Source organism: Schistocerca piceifrons, chromosome 9 (genome assembly GCF_021461385.2).
Source record: "Schistocerca piceifrons isolate TAMUIC-IGC-003096 chromosome 9, iqSchPice1.1, whole genome shotgun sequence".
Lineage (NCBI taxonomy): Eukaryota > Metazoa > Arthropoda > Insecta > Orthoptera > Acrididae > Schistocerca > Schistocerca piceifrons.
Window position 1 is genome coordinate 114,763,432 of NC_060146.1, and position 27,443 is coordinate 114,790,874.

The 27,443-nt window shown below is 41.6% G+C and overlaps 1 protein-coding gene across 1 annotated transcript in view; it reads left to right on the forward strand.

Moving 5' to 3' along the window:
- The window catches only part of LOC124716743 (microtubule-associated protein futsch-like), a 281,674-nt gene that overhangs the window by 52,795 nt on the left and 201,436 nt on the right, over positions 1 to 27,443 (forward strand). The window contains exons 5-6 of the mRNA XM_047243286.1: positions 853 to 17,597; positions 22,622 to 22,873. Of these exons, the coding sequence (XP_047099242.1) occupies positions 853 to 17,597; positions 22,622 to 22,873 (16,997 nt within the window). The remainder of the gene's footprint in view (positions 1 to 852; positions 17,598 to 22,621; positions 22,874 to 27,443) is intronic.

Genomic DNA, 27,443 nt, shown 5'->3' on the forward strand with positions numbered 1-27,443 from the left:
GATTTGTAAGCACTTTTGTAGACTGACTGCACTTCCCCAGTATTCTTCCAATAAACCAAAGTCTACCACTTGCTTTACCCATGGCTGAACCTCCACACCAGTAATATCACATGTCATCTCTGAATCCGTGAATTTTCGTTTCCTTTTCCTCCTTCCTTTCTGAAGTCTCCAAATTGTTGGCAGTGCACTTTTCACAGATAAGAAGTTGTGTCTATAGAGTTTGTAAACTACAAAAAGTAATTTGGAATGCCCTGACGCAGCGCCAACAGTTCCACTTCTGCCGAAAATGAAATAACACACAATACTAAACTGCCTCAGTGGGCTGTGGAATTTTGCTTTGCATCCGCTGGTGGCATGCTGCGGTAATCTGGGGATTCCAGCTTTTCTTTGTGATCTTTCTTGCTTATAATATTTCACACTGCTGTGTTTTTATGCATGGCTTTATGAAACTATTAGAATTCATAAAAAATAGCCTAAATCATTTATTGACGAGTAATTTCATTACCTCTGCACCACTACTTTCACACTTGTACCTGTCATTAGATCAGTTCTTAAAACTAAAACCAGAAACCAACAAGAGTTATTGAGGCTTCAAGTAAATTAACTTTCATGCAGGATGTGGCACTTTCTGTAGAAAAACCAATCTGTTGATGTTTATAACCTAAATCTTAAAGCCAAGTATATTTGTGTTACTTTTTCACACCTCACTTTGTCCAGTTGTACTCTTAAGTCTTCTTTCCAGTCTGTTGATAACAAGTTTCTGTTTAGCGAACAGTACAGTGCCAGTATTAAAAACACTCCTATAAAGTTACATATTGTAATTGTAGTCATTCTCTTCTTTTTTCTTTTTAGGAATTGTCCAGCGACCACTTAGACAGAGCCAAGAAGTGTACATATCAGTTTTGCCAGGACAGTCTGATAACTCTGTCTCAGGTACGAGAGATGAGAATGTTGTGCAGCAATTGCCAACGTCTGAGACTCGAGATGGTCAGTGCACCCAGTCAGGGACACGAGACAACGAACTCGGTGCACAGCAGATTGAAACTGGTGAATGCAGCCAGTCCGGTATTGCACAGGGTGCGCCAGGAAGCAGTTCTGCTGATAGCCTGAATGCTGTTAGCACACCTTCTGTGAGAATCTCTGAATCGGCCCAGGCGGACGAGTGTACACAGTCGAGAGCGATGGACGCAGATGCGGCAGTAAACACGAATGTCGAAGTTCCGCAGGCAGAAGAATGTACGCAGTCTGGAATACCGAGAGGAATGATGAGGGTCCCCGAATTGGTTCGAGAAGAGAGTAGTGACACCGGCAGAGCTGGAGACACTCAGGGAGACGAATGCACTCAGTCTGAGGTGTCCGCCACAGAATCGAGGAGCAGACACGATTCCGACGGCTCATCGGAGCACTATGGTGGAAGAGAATCCCACGAAGCGGTCACAGAGAGTAGCGAACACGTAGTACGGATTGCCGCTGAGCCGAGCGAGCCTTTTGTAAGCAGTGTCAGGATGCCAGAGGTGCCAGATGTATCGAATACTGTAGCAGAACCCAGTGGAGTCGGCCGGGATGAGGTGGTGCAGAGTGCGGCGGCAGAATCGAGCGAAGGAGGAGAGATCGTGCGGAGGATGGCCGAACCAAGCAGTGAGACTGAATTGTTAAGAACAAGGCCCAGTAACCGGCAAGATAGTGCGATCTGCAGTGCACTTCAGGAGCAGCCCAGCAGTTCGGGTCGGAGGAGAGATTTTGTAGAATCAGTTCAAGATTACAGCCAAGTTGAGTGCTCTACAGGAAAGAGGCCACGTACTGGAGAATCGAGCCCAGATAGTCGTATTTCACAGAGCTCGTCATCAGTAGTTAAGAGAGACAATGTGTCTTCGAGTGGCAACAGACAGTTTACAGGAAGTAAAGGCAGAAGTGGAGATGTACCGTCTACACCGAGGTCTGGGGTCTCTAGTACGTCTACTACATCATCTGGAAGAGGTCAGGGTGGGGCCGGGATATCTAGCAGCTCTTCGGCACACAAACTTCCGTCTGGCACCAGAGCTGGCCCTTCGTCTACAGAGGGCGGCACGAGGCACCATGGTGCTGGGCCTTCTGGCGTACGAGAAACTTCGGAAGCTTATGCAAAGTTGTCTTCACCTGTTGGAAGTTCAAGAAGCGACATCAAAGTTCCTGGAGTTTCAGGTAACGTGAGGCACAAAGGGAGTGGCGGAATAGATGGAGAGAATCGAGGAAATGCTGCAGGGAAGCCACAGGTGGCACAGGGAGCTTCCCAGAGCAGTAGCTCACTCGCTAGGTCACAACCTCATGTTCAGAGGACAGAATCTCCTTCAGAACGAGCCACATTAAATCCGCAAGCTACAGGCGTACTAAAGCTGCCTTCTAAGAGGCCTCTGACTGTGGAAGATTCTAGTGGACCATCAGAAGTGAAGCGGCGCCTGTCCAGTGAAACTGCTGCCGGGCCTACAGTGCCCTTGCTGTCGATACCACTGCCTCCTGAGCAGGGAACTTTATCGAAAACTTCACAAAATGTGCAGTCGGCAGCAAAAGTGGCGGTTGTACCTACAGATAGAGCTAGGCCTCCAGTGCCCTCACCACGACCTCAGATTTCAACCATTCAGCCACCAGTGTCTGCACACAGTAGTACAATGCCTTCACCGGCACCGAGATTTTCTGTGAAGGGGCCAGAACTACCCGCTTCGCATAAACCGATTTCGTTCACCTTGTCAAAAACTGGTCTGAAGAAAACAGTGGAACACCCAACAGGTGAAAGTGGCAGCTCTGCACAATCTGCAGCAAGATTACCTGAGAGAGCATCCACTTTCCAGAAGAAAAAGGCTGCAGATCAACCAGAAGAGCCTGAGGCATTGAAGCCTGGAGCTTCTGACAGAGATCCCTCAGAGCAGAATAAAAGAGAAATAGAACAGACTGATGAGAATGAGACCCATAGGACTGGAGTTTCTGGAAGTAGTGAGCAAACCCCAGAGAAAAAATTGGAAAATGTTGTGGAAACAATTGAAGTATCTGAAATTCCTTTGCCTGCTGGCATTCCAGCACCTCGTGAACTTAAGGTACAAGCTGCTCCACCACCTGCTTCAGAATCTACTTTTCATAATGTCACTGATGTTGCAAGCGTTCCTCTTCCACCAGAAAAGCCGGTTTCTGGAAAGAAAGATGTTTCACTGTCACTGGATCTTGTCCCGTCGCTCGACGTGTCTGTAGAAGAGATTCCCATACCAGGAGAAACTGGGGAGGGTACAGAGCCAAGTTCAGCAACTGTAAAACAGGGAGAGAGATCGCCAACGGGTAGAACCTCACAGGCAGAAAACTCATCTTCTCAAACAGAAGGGAAGGTACTATCTCGGCTATCTAGTCCCTTTGACTTGGCTCCATATGACATTCCGTTGCCACCAGTAGAAAAACACACTTCTCTTTCCTCCTCTCTGGCTAAGCCACAGTTGGGGGAAGCTGGGGCTGAACTCCAGAGTCCAGCAAAACCGTCTACAACACCAGAATATAAACAGTCATCAGATGAAAAATTGGAAAGTGTTGCAGAATCAGATGAGCCCGGTCCTTCATCGAACCAGGTAAAAATGAACATTTTGCAGTCTGCAGAAACTGAGGTGAAATCACCAAGTGCAACTAACTTGCAAACTGTAGATAAATCTTCAGCTGCAGTTCCAAAAACTAAGGTGGATAGTAGACACACACCTAGTGATACAAGCAGCGCAGCTTCAAAATCGGATACAACTGCTAGTGTAATTGATGGAGATGGCAAACAGAATCCAAATCTCAGCACCGAGGTCTCGCAGCCCTCTGCTCCATTGACAGAAACTGTTCCTAGTGTTGAGCCCTCACAAGATGACTTGCAAAAAACCTCTTCGGAACTGCGATCATTAAAATCTGTTTTACCAGAAGTGAAGCCAGTTGCTAAGCTGAGGCCTGTTTCATCCAACACTCCAGCAGTCGAAGAACCGGGCATCGGAATTGACAGTGACAGCAGAGACTCTCCACAAATAGCAACTCGTGAAACTGCCTCACCACCACCTGCAGCTGACGAGTATGTCAGTTTATGTCAAACAGAAAACACTAGCTCTCCCATAGAGGAAAAGAAGAACAATATCCCTTCTGAGGGAGAGAAATCGGTGGAGGATAATGCCGGGATCCAAATTGATACTGAGGCTAAAGAAGTAACTCTCCTTCAAAGCACCACCAAAGCGAGTACTTCTGTCTGTTCCACACAACGGTTAGAAAATTCATCTGTTGGTGAACGCCTCCCTGCAGATCAGAACCTTGCCGAGGACTCCGAGAAGAGAAAGGTGCCATTTGTAAAGGCCGATGTCAATTTAGAGCAGCCCATTTCAGATCCTACGCCTGGAGTACTCAAGACTAGGAAAGATGACTGCCAGACTTCCCCATTGGCACCTGCCCATGCCAGTAGTGTGCCAAAATCAGCTGTTTCCTCAGAATCAAAATTAGCCAATTCAGGTGACATAGTGAACAGAGAGGTTACACCAAGAAGTGAGTTGCCCATTGGAGCTCCAGCCAGTCAAGTTGTATCTCATCCTCCTTTAGAGGAAACTGCAGTGCAGAAAAGAGAGCCTGCATCAGAGGAGCCTCAAGCTGAGAAGCAGTTCGATTCTTCTATGGCCCCATCTTCTGAAGGAAGTGAAAGAGAGAGGTTTTCAGACCTAAAAGATGAGCAAACAGAGGGACCAGACAACACTGTTAAAGATGACTCGAAAGGTAACACTGTGGAAGTGCAGATGATGCCAGAAAAGCCGGAGGAGAGTATGAAGCTGGTCGCACCTGTCGAAATGGCTGTGGGGCAGGACTCCCGTCTGGAAAAGAGCTCGAAAGATTGTACCTCAGGGAAGAGTGTAAAAGTGCAAGAGGATAAGCAGAAACAAAGTGAAGATTCATTAGCTGCAACGTCTGCTCAAAATGACACTAATTCTGAAACTGAATTACAAAGTCAAGCTGAGGTGAAGCCTGCCCCACAGCAGGAGAATTTGGAAAGCCAGAAGGAAACATCTGCACAAAGCTCATTTCATGAAGCAGTCGGCAAGGGTGCAGTCTCAGCAGCCAGTCAAGAAGTGTCGAAAAAAGCTATGGTGGAACTGTCTGTGGCAGAGAAGACACTTCAACGCATGCAGCCTATTAGGGACAATTCAGGCCCTGCTGTGAAGGAGACAAAAGTTGAGATGCCTGCTCCACTGACGTCTTCACCACAGATGCGAAAACCTGCAAATGTAGACATGAAGAGACTTGGCGTCCCGAAGAAAATGCCGGAAAATAACTTGGCAGCTGTTGCGGCAGAGAAGAATTTGGCCTCTATAACAGATTTGGGCAAGGGAAGAGGTCAGAAAATGGACATGCCAACTTCAGAAAGAAAGCTGAAATCAGTTCACATCCGTGGGTCTTCACCTTCTGCTGTACTGAGTGCAGATGCGAAAACAAAGATCCAGAAAATTGGTATTCAGAGGACTCCATCTGATGCCTCATCTTCAAAAGCAACTGTTGAAACTCCCACAACTTCACAAACGACTACAAAGTTGGAAGTGCAAGGTAAAGCTGAACCCACTACAGCACAGACGACTCCAAAATTGAAAGTGGTAGGTAGGCCTGAAGTGGTGAAAACCCCTTCTAGCCCTTCTGTACCCAAACGAGCAACAGATAGTCACAGCAGCTCGTCTGTAACTGTGAAGAAAGAGGTTTCGAGGTCATCGACAGGAGCTTCGCAGTCGTCAAAAGTAGGGATGATGGCTGTCAAGGTTCCTCCATTTCGAGAACAGATCAGAAGAACACAAACCGAGCAACATGTAAAGCAATCATCTAGTGGTGTTTTGAAGTTACCTCTTAGTGGTTCACCCTCTAAAACATCACAGGTTCAGACCTCATCAAAAGTGCCACCACCTGAGGGTTCGGTACCACCGAGTGGCCAGTTATCATTGAGTCCGGCTCCAAGTAGATTACCACCTGTGCAACCGCAAGGTCTTAAGTCAGCAGTGGATAAAACTCGACAAACGCCAGTGGTGAAGAAAATAAGTTTTGGGACTCCACCTTCTTTGGCAGAAAAGAAAAAGTTAACAAATCTCCCTTTCCAGTCTGTTGGAAACACTAGTGCAGGGGCCTCCTCAGCACTGAAGGGGCTTGTCACTAAACCTGTTGGGGGCAGCGACAAGAGCCAGAAAATAAATTTCGGAAAGAAAGAACCCACAGAAGAGAGGACGGAAGTGAGCGGTGAACGTCAGCTGTCTGTAGACAAAAAAATTGGCACATATGTACCGAAAAAAAGTACGCCGTCATGTGTATTGGTCCGTAAAAGCCCTTCAGTTCCAGAAATGAAAGAAATTGTGCCAGAAAGTTACTCGCCATTAAAAAAGTCTGTATCCATGACTGATTTCTCGTCCAGTGCAGCACGAGAAGAAAATCCAGATGTGCAGAGATTTGCAGAAGTAGGTGGTGGTGCTAAGAAGCCATCAATCCGTAGTTTACACAGTGACACAACAGCTGCCAAGCAGTCAGATGTGAAATTCTCATTTAAGGAGAAACAGGCGTCGCCATCTAAGGCTGCACCCTCACTCTCGCAGCCGAGTTGTATTAAAACTGCTGAGAAGCGGAAGAGTGCGGGAGATGGGGTCAGTGTTCAAGGCAGTGATAGTGCAAAAGTAGCAAAAGTGGTCTCAACTGTGCCCAAAGCACAAGGTACTGTGAAGGTGCAGATGTTTGGAATGAAGCAGAAAACTTTGGAAACCCCTTCAGTGTTAGGTGTCGAAAAAGAGTCGCAGAGTAAGTTCTTGAAGGAAGACTTGAAAGATTCCTCAGAAAAATGTGATACTCAACAGGTATCTAGTGAAGAAGCTACTGAAACAGCCAGTCTCACCCAAAAACCAGAAACTCTAGTAACATCACCTGCCAAGGAGCTTAAGACTGGTGTGGAAACAGGAGTCAGCAAGGTTTTTAAAGAAAAAGATGCACTGGAGGAAATAGCTATGGGGGAACAGTTTCTTCCTTCATCAGTCACTGAAACAAAACCAGCTGATGTGGACCCTGTGTGTCTGGACATATCACAAAATGTTACAGACAGAAAAGCCACTACCATTGTAAAACCACAAGTTACTGTAAAAGGAGAGAAACTTTTTGAAAGCTTGTCCAAGGAAAAGAAAATTGTTACTGCTGAAATAAGTAGAACAGAGCACCACTCAGTAACTAAGAAATCTCCGTTCAAATCACAAGTTGTAGAGCCATCTGTTACAAAGCTGCTGACAGCTGATGCAGAAAGGCTTCAAAGTACATCAGCTGCAAATACAGGATCATTTTTAAATAAACAGAAGCCCTCTATTGTTGCACCTAGAGCTCTGAAACAGTTGATGGATGCTTATGGTGATGAGGAGTCACAGGATTCTGAAGAGCTTTCTGAAATATATTCAGAGAAATCAAGCTCTTATGGCCAATCAATTGAAGAAAAGGTCTCTGACAAAATTTCTCAAGACTTTGCATACAAGTTGGTTGAGAAATCTGTCAAAGTAGATGCAACTTCATCTCAAAAAATTCAGAGTGTACAAGGGAGTAAAGGAACAGAAGAGGGCGAAAACATCTCGACCAGTCCTGGACCTAAGTCCTCCATTGATTTACTGGAAGGTAGGGTTATACAAGGAGCACCAGTTGTCTCCCAAGCATTACTGCCTTTGGAACAGAAACAAAAAACCGATGGTGTGCCGAAGGCAAAAAGGCAGCTTCCTGAAAAAGTTGCAGTAAATAAATCGGGTACAATTAGTTCTGTACTCCCAGCTTCAAGTATCAGTAAAGAGAAGGATAAAACATCACAGCAGGATAAAGTGGAGATCAGTGAGGTCACTGTAGATATAGATTGCCCGTCCACAAGTTCATTGGAAGCATCACCAACTATTGGTAAAAGGAAACCACCGTCAACTGTAATTGAGAGTGAATCAGATGTTTTGCAGAAAATGTCAGCATTTAATGAGCAGGCAAATGTCTCTTCTCCAATAGTTGAAAGTAAGGAACCTAAAAAAACAAAACTTTCAGTGGCAGGTGCAAAAGAAACTGATGAAGCTGTGTCAAAAAAAACACAAAATATACAACCCTCTGCAATGGATAATACAGACATTATGTTGACAGAACCCTCAAAGACAGACATTTCTAAATCAGCTGATAAAATGCAACCAGAGTTGATTGACAGCAAGGGACAGGAAGACAAAACGAAGTCAAGTGTGGTGGTGTTTGAAGACATATCTCCATTAGTTGAAGAATTGGTTAAAAAGGCTGTAGCTGAAAAGAAGGATCCTGAATCAAATTTAAAAATTATCTCAGAAACTCTTGGAGATAAGAAAGAGCACGCTGTAGTAAAAGAAAAGAATACTGAGGGTTCTGATGCTCCTTCTGATAATAGAAAAGTGCCAGAGACAGTAAAGGTGACATCAAAGGAGAAATCAGAAAAGGGTCCGAAAGAAAACAAGGAGAAAACTCCAATGCCACAGAATGACAATGAAACAGGAACTTCACCATCTGAGGCAGATGTTAAATCAAAGACTTCAGAGCAATCTAGTAAATGTGACACAAAAGTAAGTGAAGCTGAAACAGTGAGTGCAGGAGCGGGTCAACCTAAGGAGATAGTTCCAGAACCAACTCGAGAATCATCTGAAGAAACAGACTGCAGGAAAAGTACTTCAGTGGTGACATCTGTCAAACAAAAATGTGAAACTTCAGCATCAGTACCTGAACGTAAATGTTCCACAGATGGACCAAAGGCACCTCCAAGGCGCACTGAACCAAAGGCTAGCACGATACATGCAGAACAATGTTTCCCTCAGATAATGGAACAGAAAACTGAGCCTTTGAAAAGAAAGCAAACAGTTGTTGAGAAGCTGCAGAAAGCTGCTGTTGTGGAAGCAAAAGGCGCAATAAAACGACCTGAAATGAGGCTCAGTGTTCAGTCTGTGAAGGAGGAAACTGAAATTAATTCCAGAGCCAGGAAGGAAATGCTGAGCACACTAGTGCAAGCTAATGAATCACATAAAAGTCCTCCAGAAACAGAGAATGTGCAAATGAAAGAAGAAACTAGAGAGCCATTGCCAGCAACAGAAGCAAAGGACACTGTTATCAAAGCTGAAATGAAACATAGTGCTCATCCTACAGGTAGAAAGCTGACTCTTCCACTGGAAGAAACAGAAAGTCATTCTGCAGATGCTAAAGAAAAACTGAGTACTCTGTCTCCAACAGGTAAAGTGGAGAGAATTCCATCAGGGCCTGCTGATAGAGAAGCTAAAGCTAATCTAAAACCATTGCCACCAAAAACTGAATCGCTTGCTCCTGAAGCTGAATTAAAATCAGTTGAACAATCACAAGAAGAGAAGTGGCCAGCATCCCCAACCAAAGTTGAAATTAGGTCTGCTATCACCATGGAAAAATTGAGAGTGTTACCAGCCCAAACTATTGAAAAAATTCCACAAAAGAGTATGGATGTGAGAATGGAAGCAATTCAGAATGCAACTAAAGAAAAAATATTTGGGTCTGAATTAAAAACTGATGCTGTGCCTGTGGAGCAAAAGAGGGCAATGGTGGCACGGAAAAGTGAAATTAGTCATTTCGTTGCCAAAGAAAATGTTAGCACCTTACCAGCGATAGATGCAACAGAAAAAAAATTGCCAAAAATCTCTGGCACTAAAGTAATTGAAGGGAAGCAAAAACCAATTTACACAGAGGTAAAATCAACTGTACCTAAACTTGAATTGAAACCAAAAGGGCATCATGAAAAGATTCAGATGCCTCAGTCATCAAAACCAGGCGTTCTTAAGTCTGGATCAGTGAAGGAAAATCCTATAACAATATCACATGCAAGCAAAATGGGGAAAATTTCATCTGAAAGTTCTGATACTGAAATGGCCAAAGAAAAACAGACATCTGTTCCAAAACAGGTTAAAGCATCAGTGCCCAGTTCTGAATTAAAATCTGCTGCACTGCACAAAAAAGAAGAGGTGGAATCTTCCTCCAAAAAGAAAACAGAAACTAAGTCTGATACTGTTGAGGAGAAAGCAAGTCTGTCATTGATGAAAGCTCTCAGCACAGATTCTGTAGACAGAGTTGAAAACAACTCAGTTATACAAACCACAGAAGTTTCTGAGAAGCTTGATAATGTTTCTCTAACAGTAAGACCACCCGTTTTGTCACCATCAGAACAGAGAAAACCACAAACTGGTGAAAAAGAAATAATTAAACAGAAGAATGGCTCAAAGGAGCAAAGGGAGAAAGAAGACAAGACTGAGAGTCAAATACCAGCTGCCATTAAAGAAGATTCTTTGAGTGTAACTGTAGGCTCAAAAGATCCAGAGTTAATTTCTTCTCTGACAAATCTGAATGTTACCTCTACAAGCAAAATAGATAATAAGGGGATGCCTTTGGTTAAGGACGGGGGTAGTTCAGAAATAAGTACATCAGAAACTCTTGTTGTCTGTTCAGAGGACGTTTCACATAAAGTCATGCCGGAGGTGTCTGCTAAGAAAATTGAAACAGAGCAAGGTGCTAGTATGAAAGAACGGCAAATAACAGGGTCTTCAGTGTCAAGCTGGAAACCAGTTGCTTCAAAAGGGGTTTCTGATCTTCATGAGTTAACTGAGACAGAAAGAGTGGAGAAGCTTCTGCCCAAAACAGAGGAAGAAAAGTTAGTTCCAGATAGTGTGAGGGGTGAAGCAACAAAGCCTGCAACAAATCTTGCAGCTCTCAAGGGAAAGCCACAAACTTCCAAAGAAACAGAAACAATAACTGAATATGCTCAAGCGACCAACACGACAGCTGTTGAGGACAGAATGAAGACCAAACCTGAAGACATTTGTGGTGGTCAAGAGAAATCGGTGAAAATGTCAGAGGATGTAACTGCCGTGTTGTCTTCAAAGGAGTCTTTGAATAAAGAAAGATTGAAGGATGCTGCAGAGAAACTTAAAGTTGAAACTAAATTAGAGGAAAAGAAAGGTGAAAGAAGTAAAATAGAAGAGACGGTGTTGAAAACAAAGGAAGATGACAATGTCTCAAAGTCTGATGAGAAATCTGCTGAAGCAAAGTATGATGACAAAGGAGATTTTAAGTTAAGATATGCTGAGGTTAAACATTCAGCATCTGGCCCACTTATGGTAAATACAGACGTCTGTGTTACTAAAGATAAGAAACAGACCACAAATGAGACAGAGACGATAACCATCACAAAGAATGAAAAAGCAGATGTAGTGAAAGGTAAGCCTAGTGTGTTGAAGGTATTTGCAGGGAAAAAGTTTCTACAGGAAAGTGTTGTGACTGAAAAAAGTGATGAAAAAGAAGATACTGATTCTCATGAAACAAGTGATGACTTGAAATTTGTTGACAAACATGAGGAAGTCACCACAGGTGATGAAAAGGCTTTAGAAGTGTTAAAACCTTCGCCTGAAGCTTCTGTTGTAGTTGAGAAAGCTGAGGGTAAGCGTTTTCTGTTGGACAATGTGCCCAAAGTTGATACTGAAGAGAAACTGAAGCACTCTGAAAAAACCCTAAAGAAGGTTGTAAGCTTAGAGGAGGCTCTGCCATCAGATGAAGGTCAAGAAAAGAAAACAGATTCACACATGAAGGATTCCAAGTTGGTGGGTGAAGAGAAATTGACAGATACTTCAATTTTGAAGGATACAGAGAGCACTGGTAAGCAAGTTGACACAGCAGTAACAAAGTCTGATTCATCACTTGAACACAGTGGAAGCAAAGCAGATAAGTCTGGGAAGAAGTCAGTCAATGAGAAGGAAATTGCTCGAGAAGAATCACTCGATCGAGCACAGTTGGCCAAAAATAAAAAAGGCTTTGTACAAACTAAAGAGCCTGTGAGTAGGAAACAGGAAGAGGATAAATTGAGGAAGAAACCAGCTGATGAGAAGGAAGATGCTCAACAACTTGGACCTCATCGTACTGCTGAAAATAAACAGAAAGAGGATAAATTAGCAAAGAAATTGATAGACCAGAAGGAATATTCTCAGGAACTCAGACCGGAACAAGCCACTGAAAATAAACAGGAAGAGGATAAGCCAGAAAAGAAACCAGTCGACAAGAAAAAAGGTGACCAAGAACTCACGCCAGATCGCACCACTGAAAATAAACAGGAAGAGAAAGACAAATTGGGAAAGAAACTAGTTGACAAGAAGGAAATTAATCAAGAACTCAAAGATCAGGCTATTGAAAATAAACAGGAAGAGGATAAGCCAGCAAAGAAGCCAGCTGACAAGAAAAAAGGTGACAAAGAAGTCAGACCAGATCAGATCAGTGATGACAAACAGGAAGAGGGGGGCAAATCGATAAAGAAACCAGTCAGCAAGGAGGAAGTTAGTCAAAGACCAGTTCAGGCTACTGAAGATAAACAGCAAGGTGACAGGTCAGTAAAGAAACCGGCTGACAAGAAAAAAGGCGACCAAGAGATCAGACCTGGTCAAGCCACTGAAAATAAACAGGAAGAGGAGGACAAATTGGAAAAGAAACCGGTTGACAAGAGGGAATTTAGTCAAGAACTCGGAGAAGATCAGGCTACTGGAACAAAAAGGCTAGAGGGTAAGTCAGGAAAGAAACCAGCTGACAACAAGAAAGGCAACCAAGAACTCAGGGTAGATTATATCCCTGAAAATAAACATGAAGGGAAGGACAAATCTACAAAGAAACCAATTGACAAGGAGGAAGTCATTCAAGAACTCGGAGAAAATCACACTACTGAAAGTGAACAAAAAGTGAATACGTCAGTAAAGAAACCAGTTGACGAGAAAAAAGGTGAACAAGATCTCAGACCAGATCAGATCACTGAAAATAAACAGGAAGAGGAGGACAAATCGATAAAGAAACCAGTTGACAAGGAGGAAATTAGTCATGAACTCGAACAAGATCAGGCAACTGAAAATAGGCAGCAAGTGGGTGAGTCAGTGAAGAAACCAGTTGATAAGAAAAAATGTGGCCAAGAACTCGGAGTTGATCACACCACTGGAAGTAAACAGGAAGAGGAGGACAAATTGGGAAAGAAAACAGTTGACAAGAAGGAAATTAGTCAAGAACTCGGACAAAATCAGACAAATGAAAATAAACAGCAAGAGGGTAAGTCAGTAAAGAAACCAGTTGACAAGGAAAAAAGTGATCAGGAACTCAGACCAGATCAGATCAGTGAAAATAAACGGGAAGAGGCGGCCAAGTCAATAGAGAGACCCCTTGATGAGGAAGAAGGTAGTGAAGCACTCAGACCAGATCAGGTTACTGAAAATAAACAAGTAGTAGTTAAGTCAGTAAAGGAACCAGTTGATAAGAAGCAAGGTGACCGAGAATTCAGACCAGATGAGATTACTGAAAATAAAATAGAAGAGCAGAAGTCAGGAAAGGAACCAACTTACAAGAACAAAGGTGACCAGAAACTCAGATCAGATCATACTACTGAAAATAAACAGGAGGAAGAGGAGAAATCGAGAAAGAAATCAGTCGACAAGGAGGAAGATAGTCAAGAAGCCAGACCTGATCAGGCTGCTGTGAATAAACCGCAAGAGGAAAAGTCAGTAAAAAAACCAGTAGACAAGAAAAAAGGTGACCGAGAACTCAGACCAGGTCAGACCACCGAAAACAAACAGGATGAGCAGGAAAAATTGAGAAAGAGACCAATTCACAAGGCGGAATTTAGTCAAGAGCTCAGTCAAAGTGATGCTATTGAAAATAGACTGGAAGAGAATAAAAAAGTAAAGAAACAGCTTGGCAGGAAAAAAGGTGAACAGGAGCTTGGACCAGATCAGACCACAGAAAAGAAGCGAGAAGAGGAGAACAAATCGGGAAAGAAACCAGTTGAAAAGAAGGAAGGTAGTCAAGAATTCAGACAATATCAGGCTACTGAAAATAAACAGGAAGAAGCAAAGTCAGTAAAAAAACCACTTGACAGGAAAAAAGGTGACCAAGAAATTGGACCACATCAAGCTACTGAAAATAAACAAGAGGAGGAAGAGAAAATGAAAAAGAAAGCAGTTGACAAGAAGGAAGTTAGTCAAGAATTAAGACGAGATCAGGCTACTGAAAATGAACATGAGGAGAACAAGTCACCTAAGAAACCACTTGAAGGGAAAAGAGGTGACCGTAAACTCAGACCAGATCAGACCACTGAATACGTACAGGAAGAGGCCAACGAATCAGGAAAGAAACTGGTTGACAAGAAGGAAATTAGTCAAGAACTCGAACAAGATCAGGCTACTGAAAAGAGACAGAAAGAGGATAAGTCAGGAAAGAAACGAGTTGACAAGAAAAATGATGACCAAGAACTAATACCAGATGAGAGCAATGAGAATAAACAGGAAGAGGAGGACAAATTAATAAAGAAATCAGTTGACAAAAAGAAAGTTGGTCAAAAACTCAGACGGGATCAGGTTACTGAAAACAAACAGGAAGAAGATATGTCAGGAAAGAAACCAATTGACAAGAAGGAAAATGCCCGAGACTTTGTATTAGATAAGGCTGCTGAAAATAAAAAAGCTGCTGCAGACAGTCATGCATCTCTGAGTAGTCAAAAAGAAGGGGAGGGTAAGTCAGCGAAAAAACCTCATGACAAGGAAGAAATTGCTCGAGAACTTGAACCAGCTCAGTCTGTCAAAATTAAAAAATCCACTGGAGATATTGATGTATCTTTGGATAGTTCACAGGAAGTGGGGACACCTGCGATTTCTCTCAGCAAAACTGAATCTCACGATGCGAAAAGTAAGTCCGTGAAAACAATTCCTGCAAAAGATGTGGAAATCAAAGAGCAGGGAAAGGAACTTATTATTGAGACAGACAAACAGGATGCTGCTGTGGAATCTGATGGCAATATCTCCACTTCTGTTTCAAAGGTCAGTGTTCCAGAAGTCCAGGCACTTGAAAAATCTGAAACTGGGCGGAGCCCTTCACCGACAAAATCATCTCTAAAACGTAGAAGAGATAGATCTCACAGTGAACCGATAGACAAGGATAGTAAAGGTGATGATGAGAAGCCAAGTGCAAAACTGTTGAAGACAGACAGTTCAGCATCACAAGAGAAAATAATCTTGAGAGTGAGAACGCAAAGTCTCTCTTCTGACGGAGACAGCAGAAAATCACCCATGGACCCAGCCACATATTCTCCAAAATCTGCAGCAAGTACAGGGAACAAAAGTGCCGAAGAACCTACAGTTCCGAAGCTGACAATAAAAATACCGAAAGCCGACGATACTGTGGCAAGTCTGAAAACGGAGAAGTCCGAAAGGAGCAGTCCGAAACATCAAAAACAGGTGGATCTGGAAACTGTTCATAGTGAGCTATCTGCTGAAGAAAGTAAGAGAGGGAAAGTAGCGTTAAAGATAAGTATACCAGCAGAAAAACCATCTGAAGAATGCAGGCAGTCACCAAAATTAGAGAAACTAACCATTAAGATACCTAAGCAAGGAGAAGGAAAACATTCTGAACCGTATATTGACTCACCCAGGTCAAGAGAGGAAGGGAGGGTGGAAAAATTGACACTGAAAAAGGTGAAAGGTCACTTTTCACCTGTTACAAAAGATGATAGTCTGCAAGGAGAATCTAAAACTGAAAAATTTCACAAAAAAGTGCCAAAAAGTGATGGGGCCAGTGTATCATTTGCAGAGGAAGAGAATAAGGAAGTGGGAACTAATGATGGCGGACTGCTGCTACAAATTGCGAAAGTAGCAGATGTAAAGCAGATGAGTAGTAATCTTCCAGAAGCATCAGTTGAGGGAGAACCGAAGGTGGAAAAGTTAACACCGAAAGTAACGACTGAGGCAAAAATGTTGGAAGCTACCAGTACTGATGCTACTGCAAAAGAAATAGTTAAAACAGAAAAAGTAATTACAAAACCCTTGAAGTCAGCTGATAGCATAGCAATTGAAGCAACAGCAGAAACTGAAGAACCCCAAGTAGACAAATCCTCATCAAAAACAAGAAAAGCAGCACAAGCATGTCCCACAGTTTTGGCAACAGAGACAAAAGACGATGAAATTGCAATAGAAAAACCCTCGCAAAAAATGTTGAAACAGAGAGAAACCTCTGCATCTCCTGCAGCAGAAATTGAAGAAGGAAGGAAAATGGAGAAATTGACTCTGAAGTTTTCTAAAGACTTGGAAAGCAAGAGCAGCTTTAGAGTTTCCTCTCCTGTTCCAAAGGAAGATGGAGGGAAAATTGAGAAACTCTCACCAAAAGTGACAAGAGCATCAGAGACAAGTGCGACTTCTAGTGCTCAGAAGCGGCATGAGACTGAAGTGCAGCACGGAAATTCTGATAAGAATAAGCGTCCAAAATTACAGACGCACAGTGAAGCTACAATGGTTAAAGACTCTGAAAGACAAGAAGAAATGCATGTTGAGAATTTACCATTAAAAGGTAGAGGAGCCTCTGGGACAAGTACTGTCAAAGGCAAACACCCACTGGTGCAAAAGGACTCTCCTAAGAAGGAAAATGTCACTGCTCGTCCGGCATCGCCACATAAGGTGAAGGACAAACATAGAAAATTGAGTACAGAAGCTGAAACTACTGGAGATGACAAAGGAATGAAGTTGGTGTCGGCTGCTGTAAAAATAGAGGAATCAGTTACAGAAATTTCTGTGGCAACTTCATCTTCCAAAGAATATGAAGAACGTGAAGAAACTTCAGAAAAGCTGCCTACAAATTTGGAAGCACCAGTTGAAGAAAGTGGAAAGCACGAGGTCTCATCATTCGAGGAAATTGGAGGAGGAAATCGAGAGGACACGAGGGAGCCAGATCTTTTGACACTGATTTCTAAACAAGAATCTGAACATACCCTAATGTCACAGTTACCGGTGATAATAGATGTCAGAAGTGAACAGGAAACGGGATCACTGTCATCTGTCGATGACGTGCAAAGTATTGGAAGACTCTCAGATTCACAAGATTTTGATGTCATAGAATCTGAAGAAGTCGTACGAGGCACAAACAAACAGAAGGGAACAGAAGTTTCAGAAACAAAAGAGCGCCAGGGCTCCAGAGCCGGCGTAAGTGACAGCCATGTACACGAATCGTCAGCCCGCAAGAGAAGTGTGTCACCTCTGCAGTCTATCCTCAAAGAAGCACTTGCAAGAGAACAACCTGTTACATCGGTAGCTCATTCTGAACGATCTAAAGCTTCCCTTGTGAAGGGTGAAAAAGTAAGTACTTCTTCCTCAGAAAGAAAAGTGGCAAAGGAACAGGTTCCAGCTAAAGGGGCAAAGATGGCAGGAGAAGTCAGTAAATCGGTGCATGTCAGCAGTGCAGCTAGCCGTGAAATAAAGAGTGGTGATGGCACACAATCTAAACTGGAAATTTTCGAAGTTAAGAGTGGAGCGCTCCATAGTCGAGATAGGGTAGCTGCCAGACAGAAACGGGCAAGCTCAGGTGAGCAGATACTAGAGCGGGAAGTGAGAGTGCAAAAGCTTAACCCGAAGCAAAAAGCTCTTCTGTCTCCAAAGCAGAAGCAGAGTGCTTCAGCAATGGAACTCGGTGACTCTACATCCTCGAGAGCTGAACACTCCAGCAATCTTGAGAAAATGGCACCAAGACTGCCGACGGCGGATATACCCAAGTTGCTGAAGATACCAGTGAGTATATTAATTGGATATATGAATTGTAGACTATAAGTGTAAATGTGGTCTGTAGTTGCGCGCGCGCGCGCGCGCGCGCGCGCGCGCACACACACACACACACACACACACACACACACACACACTGATTTGATACATACAAATATCTGGAGCATGATGAGGGCTACATAGGGGATTGAATCGAGATACTGCCACATAATGGATTGAGTCGATATACTGGTTGCAGGTAGTTTTGAGTGTGTGTTACGTAAAAAGGACCAGTCAGAACCACCTCAGTTTTCAAAGTATTGAGATGTCTGCCTGTATGTTGCTTCAGAGTTTTAAATCTACATACTTCAGAAAGCTATTTTTGGACTTGCACACAGAAATTTGAATAGTGATGTTATGAAAAAGTGCTCATAGCTCGTCACGTATGCACTTTGGATCTCAGGTTTACTGCATGCTTTTTTCTTGTGATGGTTTATACTGCCACTTCGTAAAAAATGTAAAGCAAAGAGCTTGTAGTAGAAGAGATTTATTTCACAGTATTGAAGATGTAGTAGTGCTCATAGCTCTAAAGGTATCCTTTTTGGAGCCTATGTTTAATAGACTTTTTGCTTCGGATGCTCATTCCTCATCCTCATTATTATTGTGACATTTAACCCCCAAGGGCATGAGTAAGTTTTGTATTCATTGTTTCATGGAAAATAAACAGTCTGTCATGTTGAGAAGTTTCTTATCATGCGTGAAACTCATTCTGTGTCAGTTCATCAAGATTGCCGATAGAAAGCTGGGCTGGCCAGTGTGGCAGAGTGGTTCTAGGCACTTCAATCTGGAACCGCGCGACAGCTATGGTCGCAGGTTCGAATCCTGCCTCGGGCATGGATTTGTGTGACGTCCTTAGGTTAGTTAGGTTTAAGTAGTTCTAAGTTCTAGGGAACTGATGACCTCAGATGTTAAGTCCCATAGTGCTCAGAGCCATTTTTTTAGAAAGCTGGTACGAAAATATTGTCGTATCATAACCTTCCAGATATGTTCTGTGGGTGACAAATCGGGGCAGTGGGCAGGCAAATCAGGGCTCTGTACTTTATTCGAGGCATTTCAGGTGTGAACTGCAGTGTGGGGTGGCACATTATCCTCCTGGATTATGCCATTTAGTGTCCTGATTGTGAAGGGTCCAACAAACTTTACCATTAACTTTTTATACCTGGGATTCACAGTCATGTAGAACTTTATAAAAGACATCATATTTACGCCAGCGACTGTAACAGTTTCTTTATTTCATGGTTGCAGTTTTGGCCTTAGGCCATTATCAAGTGAAGCTGAAAAATACCGAATTTTTTTTTAATTATTTAACAAAATCGTTGTGTATCTTGATATTCAGCCGATTACGCAGAATGAAAAGTGCAATTGCATAAGCATGTTACTTACATGTTATATACCTACAAGTACACAGGTGGTCTGTTGATAGTGACCGGGCCAAATATGTCATGAAATAAGCATCAAACGAAAAAACTACAAAGAACGAAACTCATCTAGCTTGAAGGGGGAAACCATATGGCGCTATGGTTGGTCCAATAGATGGCACTACCATAGGTCAAATGGATATCAACTGTGTTTTTAAAAAAATAGGAACCCCCCATTCTTTATTACATATTCATGTAGTACATAAAGAAATATGAATGTTTTAGTTGGACCACTTTTTTAGCTTTGTGATAGATGGCGCTGTAATAGTCACGAACACTTAAGTACGTGGTATCTCATAACATTCCGCCAGTGTGGACGATATTTGCTTCGTGATACATTTCCCGTGTTAAAATGGACCGTTTACCAGTTGCGGAAAAGGTCGATATCGTGTTGATGTACGGCTATTCTGATCACAAAGCCCAACGGGCGTGTGCTATGTATGCTGCTCGGTATCCTGGACGACATCATCCAAGTGTCTGGACCGTTCGCTGAATAGTTACGTTATTTAAGGAAACAGGAAGTGTTCAGCCACATGTGAAACGTCAGCCACTACCTGCAACAAATGATGATGCCCAAGTAGGTGTTTTAGCTGCTGTCACGGCTAATCCGCACATCAGTAGCAGACAAATTGTGCGAGAATCGGGAATCGCAAAAACGTCGGTGTTCAGAATGCTACATCAACATCGATTGCACCCGTACCGTATTTCTATGCATCAGGAATTGCATGGCAAGGACTTTGAACGTCGTGTACAGTTCTGCCTCTGGGCACAAGAGAAATTACGAGACGATGATAGATTATTTACACGCGTTCTATTTAGCAATGAAGCGTCATTCTTCAACAGCAGTAATGTAAACCGGCATAATATTCACTATTGGGCAACGGAAAACCCATGATGGCTGCGACAAGTGGAACATCAGCGACCTTGGCGGCATTATGGGAGGAAGGATAATTGGCCCCCATTTTATCGATGGCAATCTAAATGGTGCAGTGTATGCTGATTTCCTACATAATGTTCTACCGATGTTACTACAAGATGTTTCACTGCATGACAGAATGGCGATGTACTTCCAACATGATGGATGTCTGGCACATAGCTCGCGTGCGGTTGAAGCGGTATTGAATTGCATATTTCATGACAGGTGGATTGGTCGTCGAAGCACCTTACCATGGCCCGCACGTTCACTGCATCTGATGTCCCCAGGTTTCTTTTTGTGGGGAAATTTGAAGGGTATTTGCTATTGCGATCCACCGACAACGCCTGCAACATGCATCAGCGCATTGTCAATGCATGTGCAAACATTACGGAAGGCGAACTACTCGCTGTTGAGAGGAAAGTCTTTACACGTATTGCCAAATGCATTGAGGTTGACGGACATCATTTTGAGCATTTATTGCATTAATGTGGTATTTGCAGGTAATCACGCTGTAACAGCATGCGTTCTCATAAATTATAAATTCACAAAGGTACACTATCACATTGGAACAACCGAAATAAAATGTTCAAACGTACCTACATTCTGTATTTTAATTTAAAAACCTACCTGTTACCAACTGTTTGTCTAAAATTGTGAGCCGTCTGTTTGTGACTATTACAGCGCCACCTATCACAAAGTGAAAAAAGTGGTCCAGCTAAAAAATTCATATTTCTTGATGCACTACACGAATATGTAATAAAAAATGGGGGTTCCTATTTAAAAAAAAAAAAGAAAAGAAAAAAAAAAACACACACACACACACACACACACACACACACACACACACACACACAGTTGATTCTGTTTGACCTATGGCAGCACCATCTAGCGGGCCAACCATAGCACCATCTGGTTTCACCCTTCAAGCTAGACAAGTTTCGTTCTTTGTAGTTTTTTCGTTTGATGCTTATTTCTTGAGATATTTGGCCCGGCCATGGTCATATATAACGGTGTATATACTTTATGTATGTAAAATGATGAATAACGATGTATTCCTTTATGTAAGTAAAACGGTGATCAATCTCCATGTGTTTTATGTACGATGTATAAAAAATGGGTTACCTAAGATATTATAGTGGCGCAATGAGGGCGCACACTAAGCTTCCTAGTACAGTCACTGGATGGAAATGGTGCTCCACACAGAGCAAAACAATATCTGTAATCTGTTTACACACCAAAACGGCTACCAGTAGCCTGTAAACAGTAATGTGCCGCTGCAGTTTAGTGCACATGTGACTAGTGATGAGCTAACGAACATGAGTGTCTACAGACTATGTTGTTTTATGACATACGGATATGTGTGCTCACACTATGTAACAGCGTCACCAATGTATTTAATAGTAGTGACAAAGACATGTAAATGTGTCAGCTCGTTTTAGGTTAACATGGCCTAATAGCCATAACATGTAATTATTACGCAATTGCATTTTTCATTTTGTGTTATCAGCCAAATACCAAGATACACAACGATTTTGTTAAATAGTTTAAAAACATTCTGTATTTTTTAGCTTCACTTGATAATGGCCTAAGGCTGAAATTTCAATCATGAATTATAGAAAGTGTTAACAGTCACTGGTGTAAATGTGCTGTCTTAAAAAAGAAAGAAAAACTTTACCATTGTTGCCACACATTGGCGAACAGTCAGCTCGGCTTCAACAATTACCGAATCAGTTGTGTTGCTATATCCTTTCACTAGCTCCTCTACTACGACAAACAGAAGTTAGATTCATTACTGAATACTGCAGAATGCCACGTGATGACCCAGTTTAGTGTGATTCTGCACCATGTAGTCCTTGTGTATGCAGTTCATGCTTGCACTGTTCTCCAAAGATTATGCTGTGATCACTTGAAGATGCTATAATGGGAGTTTAACCAGTTTACTTTGTTGTGGGGTTTCTTGTCTGCAAACTTTTTAGTTTGGGAATGAAATTTTAATTTGTGAAATAGAAATGTCAAAGTTCTCTTTATTTGTCGTCTTGTAAACATATTGAAATTGGATTGTTGTATGATGCTCGAATTTAAAAAATATGCGGTTTGTTAGACTGATAATAGTTAAAAAACTATATAACTTTAAATAATGGCCAACATAAATCCCTAGGGTTTGCATTATACAGATTTATAATAATTATTTTTGTAGTGCTAATATTCTTTTTATATTATGTGGATTCCTCCAGAAGATCCGTATGTTAAAGCAGATTCAAAGTAGCCATTGTGGGCCACTCTACTGGAATCAATGTTAATTGCAGAATGTTGTTGTTGCAAAAGCAAGACTTCAGTGTTTTGCAAATTCATGTATATGTAAGGTCTGTGACAGATTTTTTTCAGCAACTTGAAAGTCCTCTGATATTGTAATTGTTTGGTTTTCAATAGTATCAGTATTTCAGTAAGATAAAAAATGTATATAATTGTCTAAATTAGTAGGATTTGATTGCAACGTTTGAAAGAAATTGAAGATTAAATCCTTTGTGATAAGTTTTGGAAGGGAGAGTAGCTCAAAGGAAACAGACACAAATCTTCTTTTCTGTACGACCATCCTCTGCTTTTATGACAGGTGCAAAAGACCGTTGTGTGTTGGGCTCTACACAGCTGAACTGTTTCAGGGAAGACAGAAGAGACTCACCGGTTCTTTGTTGTCATCACCACCGCCAGCAAACCAGAATCAGCAATCTACTGTGAAAGTGATAGAACTGGGTGATATCGATGACAGTGAGTCACCATCGACCAGGAAAAAGAGAGAGTCTGATCTGGAGAGTATAGAAACCGCACGCACAACCACTCCTATAGCCAGGAAGCTCTCGCGCTCGTCTAGGTCCTCTGTCGAATCTGTTGAAGACACCTCTCCTAGTAAGAAGGTGAGTAATCCAGAGTGGTGCCTGTTGTTACTTCATACCATTTATATTGTCTAAGTACCCTGACAGGAAAAAATTGTAACACCAAAAAATAATTAATGTAAATTGATGAAATTTCGGGAATACATTTGTGTAGGTGACATATTTAAGTGATGAACATTGCAAGATCACAGATTAATGTAAGGGCAAGATAAGGCATTGTTGTTGTTGTTGTTGTTGTTGTGGTCTTCAGTCCTGAGACTGGTTTGATGCAGCTCTCCATGCTACTCTATCCTGTGCAAGCTTTTCCATCTCCCAGTACCTACTGCAACCTACATCCTTCTGAATCTGCTTAGTGTATTCATCTCTTGGTCTCCCTCTACGATTTTTACCCTCCACGTTGCCCTCCAATACTAAATTGGTGATCCCTTGATGCCTCAGAACATGTCCTACCAACCGATCCCTTCTTCTGGTCAAGTTGTGCCACAAACTTCTCTTCTCCCCAATCCTATTCAATACTTCCTCATTAGTTATGTGATTTACCCATCTAATCTTCAGCATTCTTCTGTAGCACCACATTTCGAAAGCTTCTATTCTCTTATTGTCCAAACTATTTATTGTCCATGTTTCACTTCCATACATGGCTACACTCCATACGAATACTTTCAGAAATGACTTCCTGACTCTTAAATCAATACTGGATGTTAACAAATTTCTCTTCTTCAGAAACGCTTTCCTTGCCATTGCCAGCCTACATTTTATATCCTCTCTACTTCGACCATCATCAGTTATTTTGCTCCCCAAATAGCAACTCATCTACTACTTTAAGTGACTTGCTTCCTAATCTAATACCCTCAGCATCACCCGACTTAATTAGACTACATTCCATTATCCTTGTTTTGCTTTTGTTGATGTTCATCTTATACCCTCCTTTCAAGACACTGTCCATTCCATTCAACTGCTCTTCCAAGTCCTTTGCTGTCTCTGACAGAATTACAATGTCATCGGCAAACCTCAAAGTTTTTATTTCTTCTCCATGAATTTTAATACCTACTCCAAATTTTTGTTTTGTTTCATTTACTGCTTGCTCAATATACAGATTGAACAACATCGGGGAGAGGCTACAACCCTGTCTTACTCCCTTCCCAACCACTGCTTCCCTTTCATGTCCCTCGACTCTTATAACTGCCATCTGGTTTCTGTACAAATTGTAAATAGCCTTTCGCTCCCTGTATTTTACCGCTGCCACCTTTAGAATTTGAAAGAGAGTATTCCAGTCAACATTGTCAAAAGCATTGTAAATGTGAAATGCTGGTACATTAATAACTGATGTAACTGCTAGAAAGTTGAATGCAAACATGTGTGCATTATGTTGTATGGGTGCCGGATGTCAGTTTGTGGGCTGGAGTTCCATGCCTGTTGCACTTGGTCAATACAGGTAAGGTTAACGCTGTTTGTGGATGATAATGGCGTCGTCGTCCGATGATGTCCCGTATGTGCTTGATTGGAGACAGATCTTGTGATTTAGCAGGCAAAGGCTGTATGTTTACACTCTACAGCATGTTGGATTACGACTGTGGTATGTGGTCAAGTGTTATCCTGTTGGAAAATACCTCTGGGATGCTGTTTGTGAATGGCAGTACAACAGATTGAACCACCAGACAGGTGTACAAATTAGCAGTCAAGGTGTGTGGAATAACAACGAGAGTGCTCCTCACTTCATAAGAAATTGCACCCCAAACCATAACTCCAGGTGTAGGTCCAGTACGCGGATTGGTTGCAGGCCCTCAACTGGACTCGTGCCAACCAACAGAAGATCGTCACTGGAACCAAGGGAGAACCAGCTTTCCTCAGGGAACACAACAAACCTTCACCCTACCCTCCAACCACTGAAGTCACAAATGATGGTTGTTTGGGGTTGGTGGAACGCACGCTACAGGCATCTGGCGAATTTAAAATTGCGCTGGCAGTTTCATGCTGTTGTTGTTTACAGAAAAGTGATGTGTAGTTTTCAGTCTGTTTTTGATAGATGAGAAAATGTGTGTTCATGACACAAGTAAATAAGAATACAAAATATGAACTGGCTTAACTAATATTGGTACCATAAGTAAGTGTCGTGCACAGCAAGCATAGACTATTGTAAGGAGGAGAGGAACACAGTGATCAGTCGCAATCCCTTTGGTTTTTTATTAGTCTTGCACATCCAGATTTCAGCTGTAAATAACCATCATGAATGCATTAGAGTGAGTTATAATCCAACAAACCCACAGCAGTACTTTACTGGTGTATAGGCAGAAGGAAACTGACTATACACCAGTAAAGGTGTATGGTGACATGTACTGCTGCAAGTTTGTTGAATTGTAACTTACTCAGATGCCCTGAAGATAGTTACTTACAGCAGAAATCTGGAATTACGAGAATAATAATAATAATAATAATAATAATAATAATAATAATAATTAAAAACAATGGGATTGCAACTGATTGCTATGTTCCTAGCCTTGCTTATGAAATGCCTTGTTTTTGCGTACTATCTTAATGCCTAAATTATATTGGCAAGAACTGGTTGAATTAAAACCTCTTCACCCAATACTATGGAGTAAATGCACACAGACATCAGACATAATGCTGTCAGCAACAAGAGTGTCAGTCATAGGTAAAACTTTATGCATCTTAAGAATATAATGTAGCAAGTGCTGAGTTAGCAAATCCACAGTACTTATGAATTATGTGGTTATGTATTAAATTGGATGTCTTATACTGGAATGCCAGGCAGATAAAAATTAGAACAATAATTCCTCTGGTAGCACAGATTAATTTTTCAGCTGGAATCCCTCATGTCAATTGTGCAGGTTGTTCGCAAATTGTATTTCCACAGCTTGACAAATTCCAAGATTTGTACATCACATACAAGCCACATTCATCCCTTTACTCACTCTAACAAGGTACCGACAGAAAATAAAAATTCCTGTTTCAAACTGAAAAATGTATGTAACTTGGACTATTACGAACAAAAAAACATATTTACGTAACTTAGACTATTACGAACAAAAAACATATTTACGTAAGTTAGACTATTACGAACAAAAAACATATTAATGTACTATTTAGCAATGAAGAGTTAAGTTTGTCTTTCAGTGATTTTGATGTGTTGGTTTGTTGTTAAGTGATTTTGATCTATTGGGAAATTGCTTTTTATGGGAAGTTATAAAATTTAGATTGTAGGTAATTTTGAATATTTCTTAACTTTTTTAAGTTATAGCCCTGAAACTCATACAGCAATTAACTATTGTCATTCTAGAAGATCATATAAAATTTTGTAACTGTTAGTATATGAGAAATGACTGTATTAATTTACAGGTTGCTATGTGATTTAAACAATCTGCAAAGACCAGCAGAGCTGACAGATGACAGCTTTTCAGAATGCATTCTGTTGGACATCTGGCCATTAAAATTTATGTTACAGCTTTGCAATTGTCAGTGCATATCACTATGCAACAGTTAGACATGAAAAATTCTTACAAGAATGCATCTCACCACATCCACATAAAATTTTCATGTCACTGGCCAGGACCGGTGAATACTTCAAGAACCAAAAAATGTGACAAATGCGATTTTCACACGGTTAAGCAACCGTCTTCACGTGACAGCCACTTTCCTCTTTGTTGACCGATGGCCTCATAGGAGCACGTTTTGTCCTCCACGATGAAGTCCGACAAACAATCCACGTCCATATCAGCTGCCTTACCAAAGTTCTGGGATGCGTGTATGTGCTACTCTTCTGCTCAGATGTCAGCAGATGTGGAGCAGACTTTACACACTCACAACTTCACACTTCTAAATTGTCAATCGTGAAACTGTAGATGGTGTGTACAGCAATATTGAATCACCTGTGATGATTTTGACCCTGTTTCATCAGTTTCTTTTAAGTAGTTGCCATTCAAAGTTCACATTTTCAACTTTATCCATTTTCAGAAGCTTCTGTTTCCTTCTTCTGTGTAGTGTTGATTTCCACGTTTAACTCCATTTTAACATTAAATTCAGACATTACTTCTATGTATTAGATGTTAACGAATTTCTCTTTTTCAACAGAGTCTTTATTGCTATTGTAAGCCTGAAGTTTATATCTTCTCAAGGCTTTTCAGTTTCTGCTTTGACTTGCAGACAGCAAGACCCTTCTACTACTTTAAATGTCTCATTTCTTATTCTAATTTCCTCAGTGTCAGCTGACCAAATTCCGTTACATGTGTTTTAACGTAATTGATGTTCATGTCTTATAACCTCTTTTAACTTTAATTATATTTCAAAATTTCTACTTGCTTTTATTTCTGCTTGCTCAAGGTACAGAGTGAATAATATCCAGTAAAGGCTACAACCTCGTGCCGGTCCCTTTTCAGCTACTGCTTCCCAATCATGCCTTTTGACTAGTAGATGCAGTGGAGTTCCCGTACAGATTGTAAATAAGATTTCGCTGCCTGTATTTTATCCCCACTACTTCCAAATGTCAGAGATTGTAGTCCAGTCAGCAATGTCAAAAGCCTTATTTAAATTTACAAATGGGATAAATGTAAGTTTACATTTCTTCAACCTATCT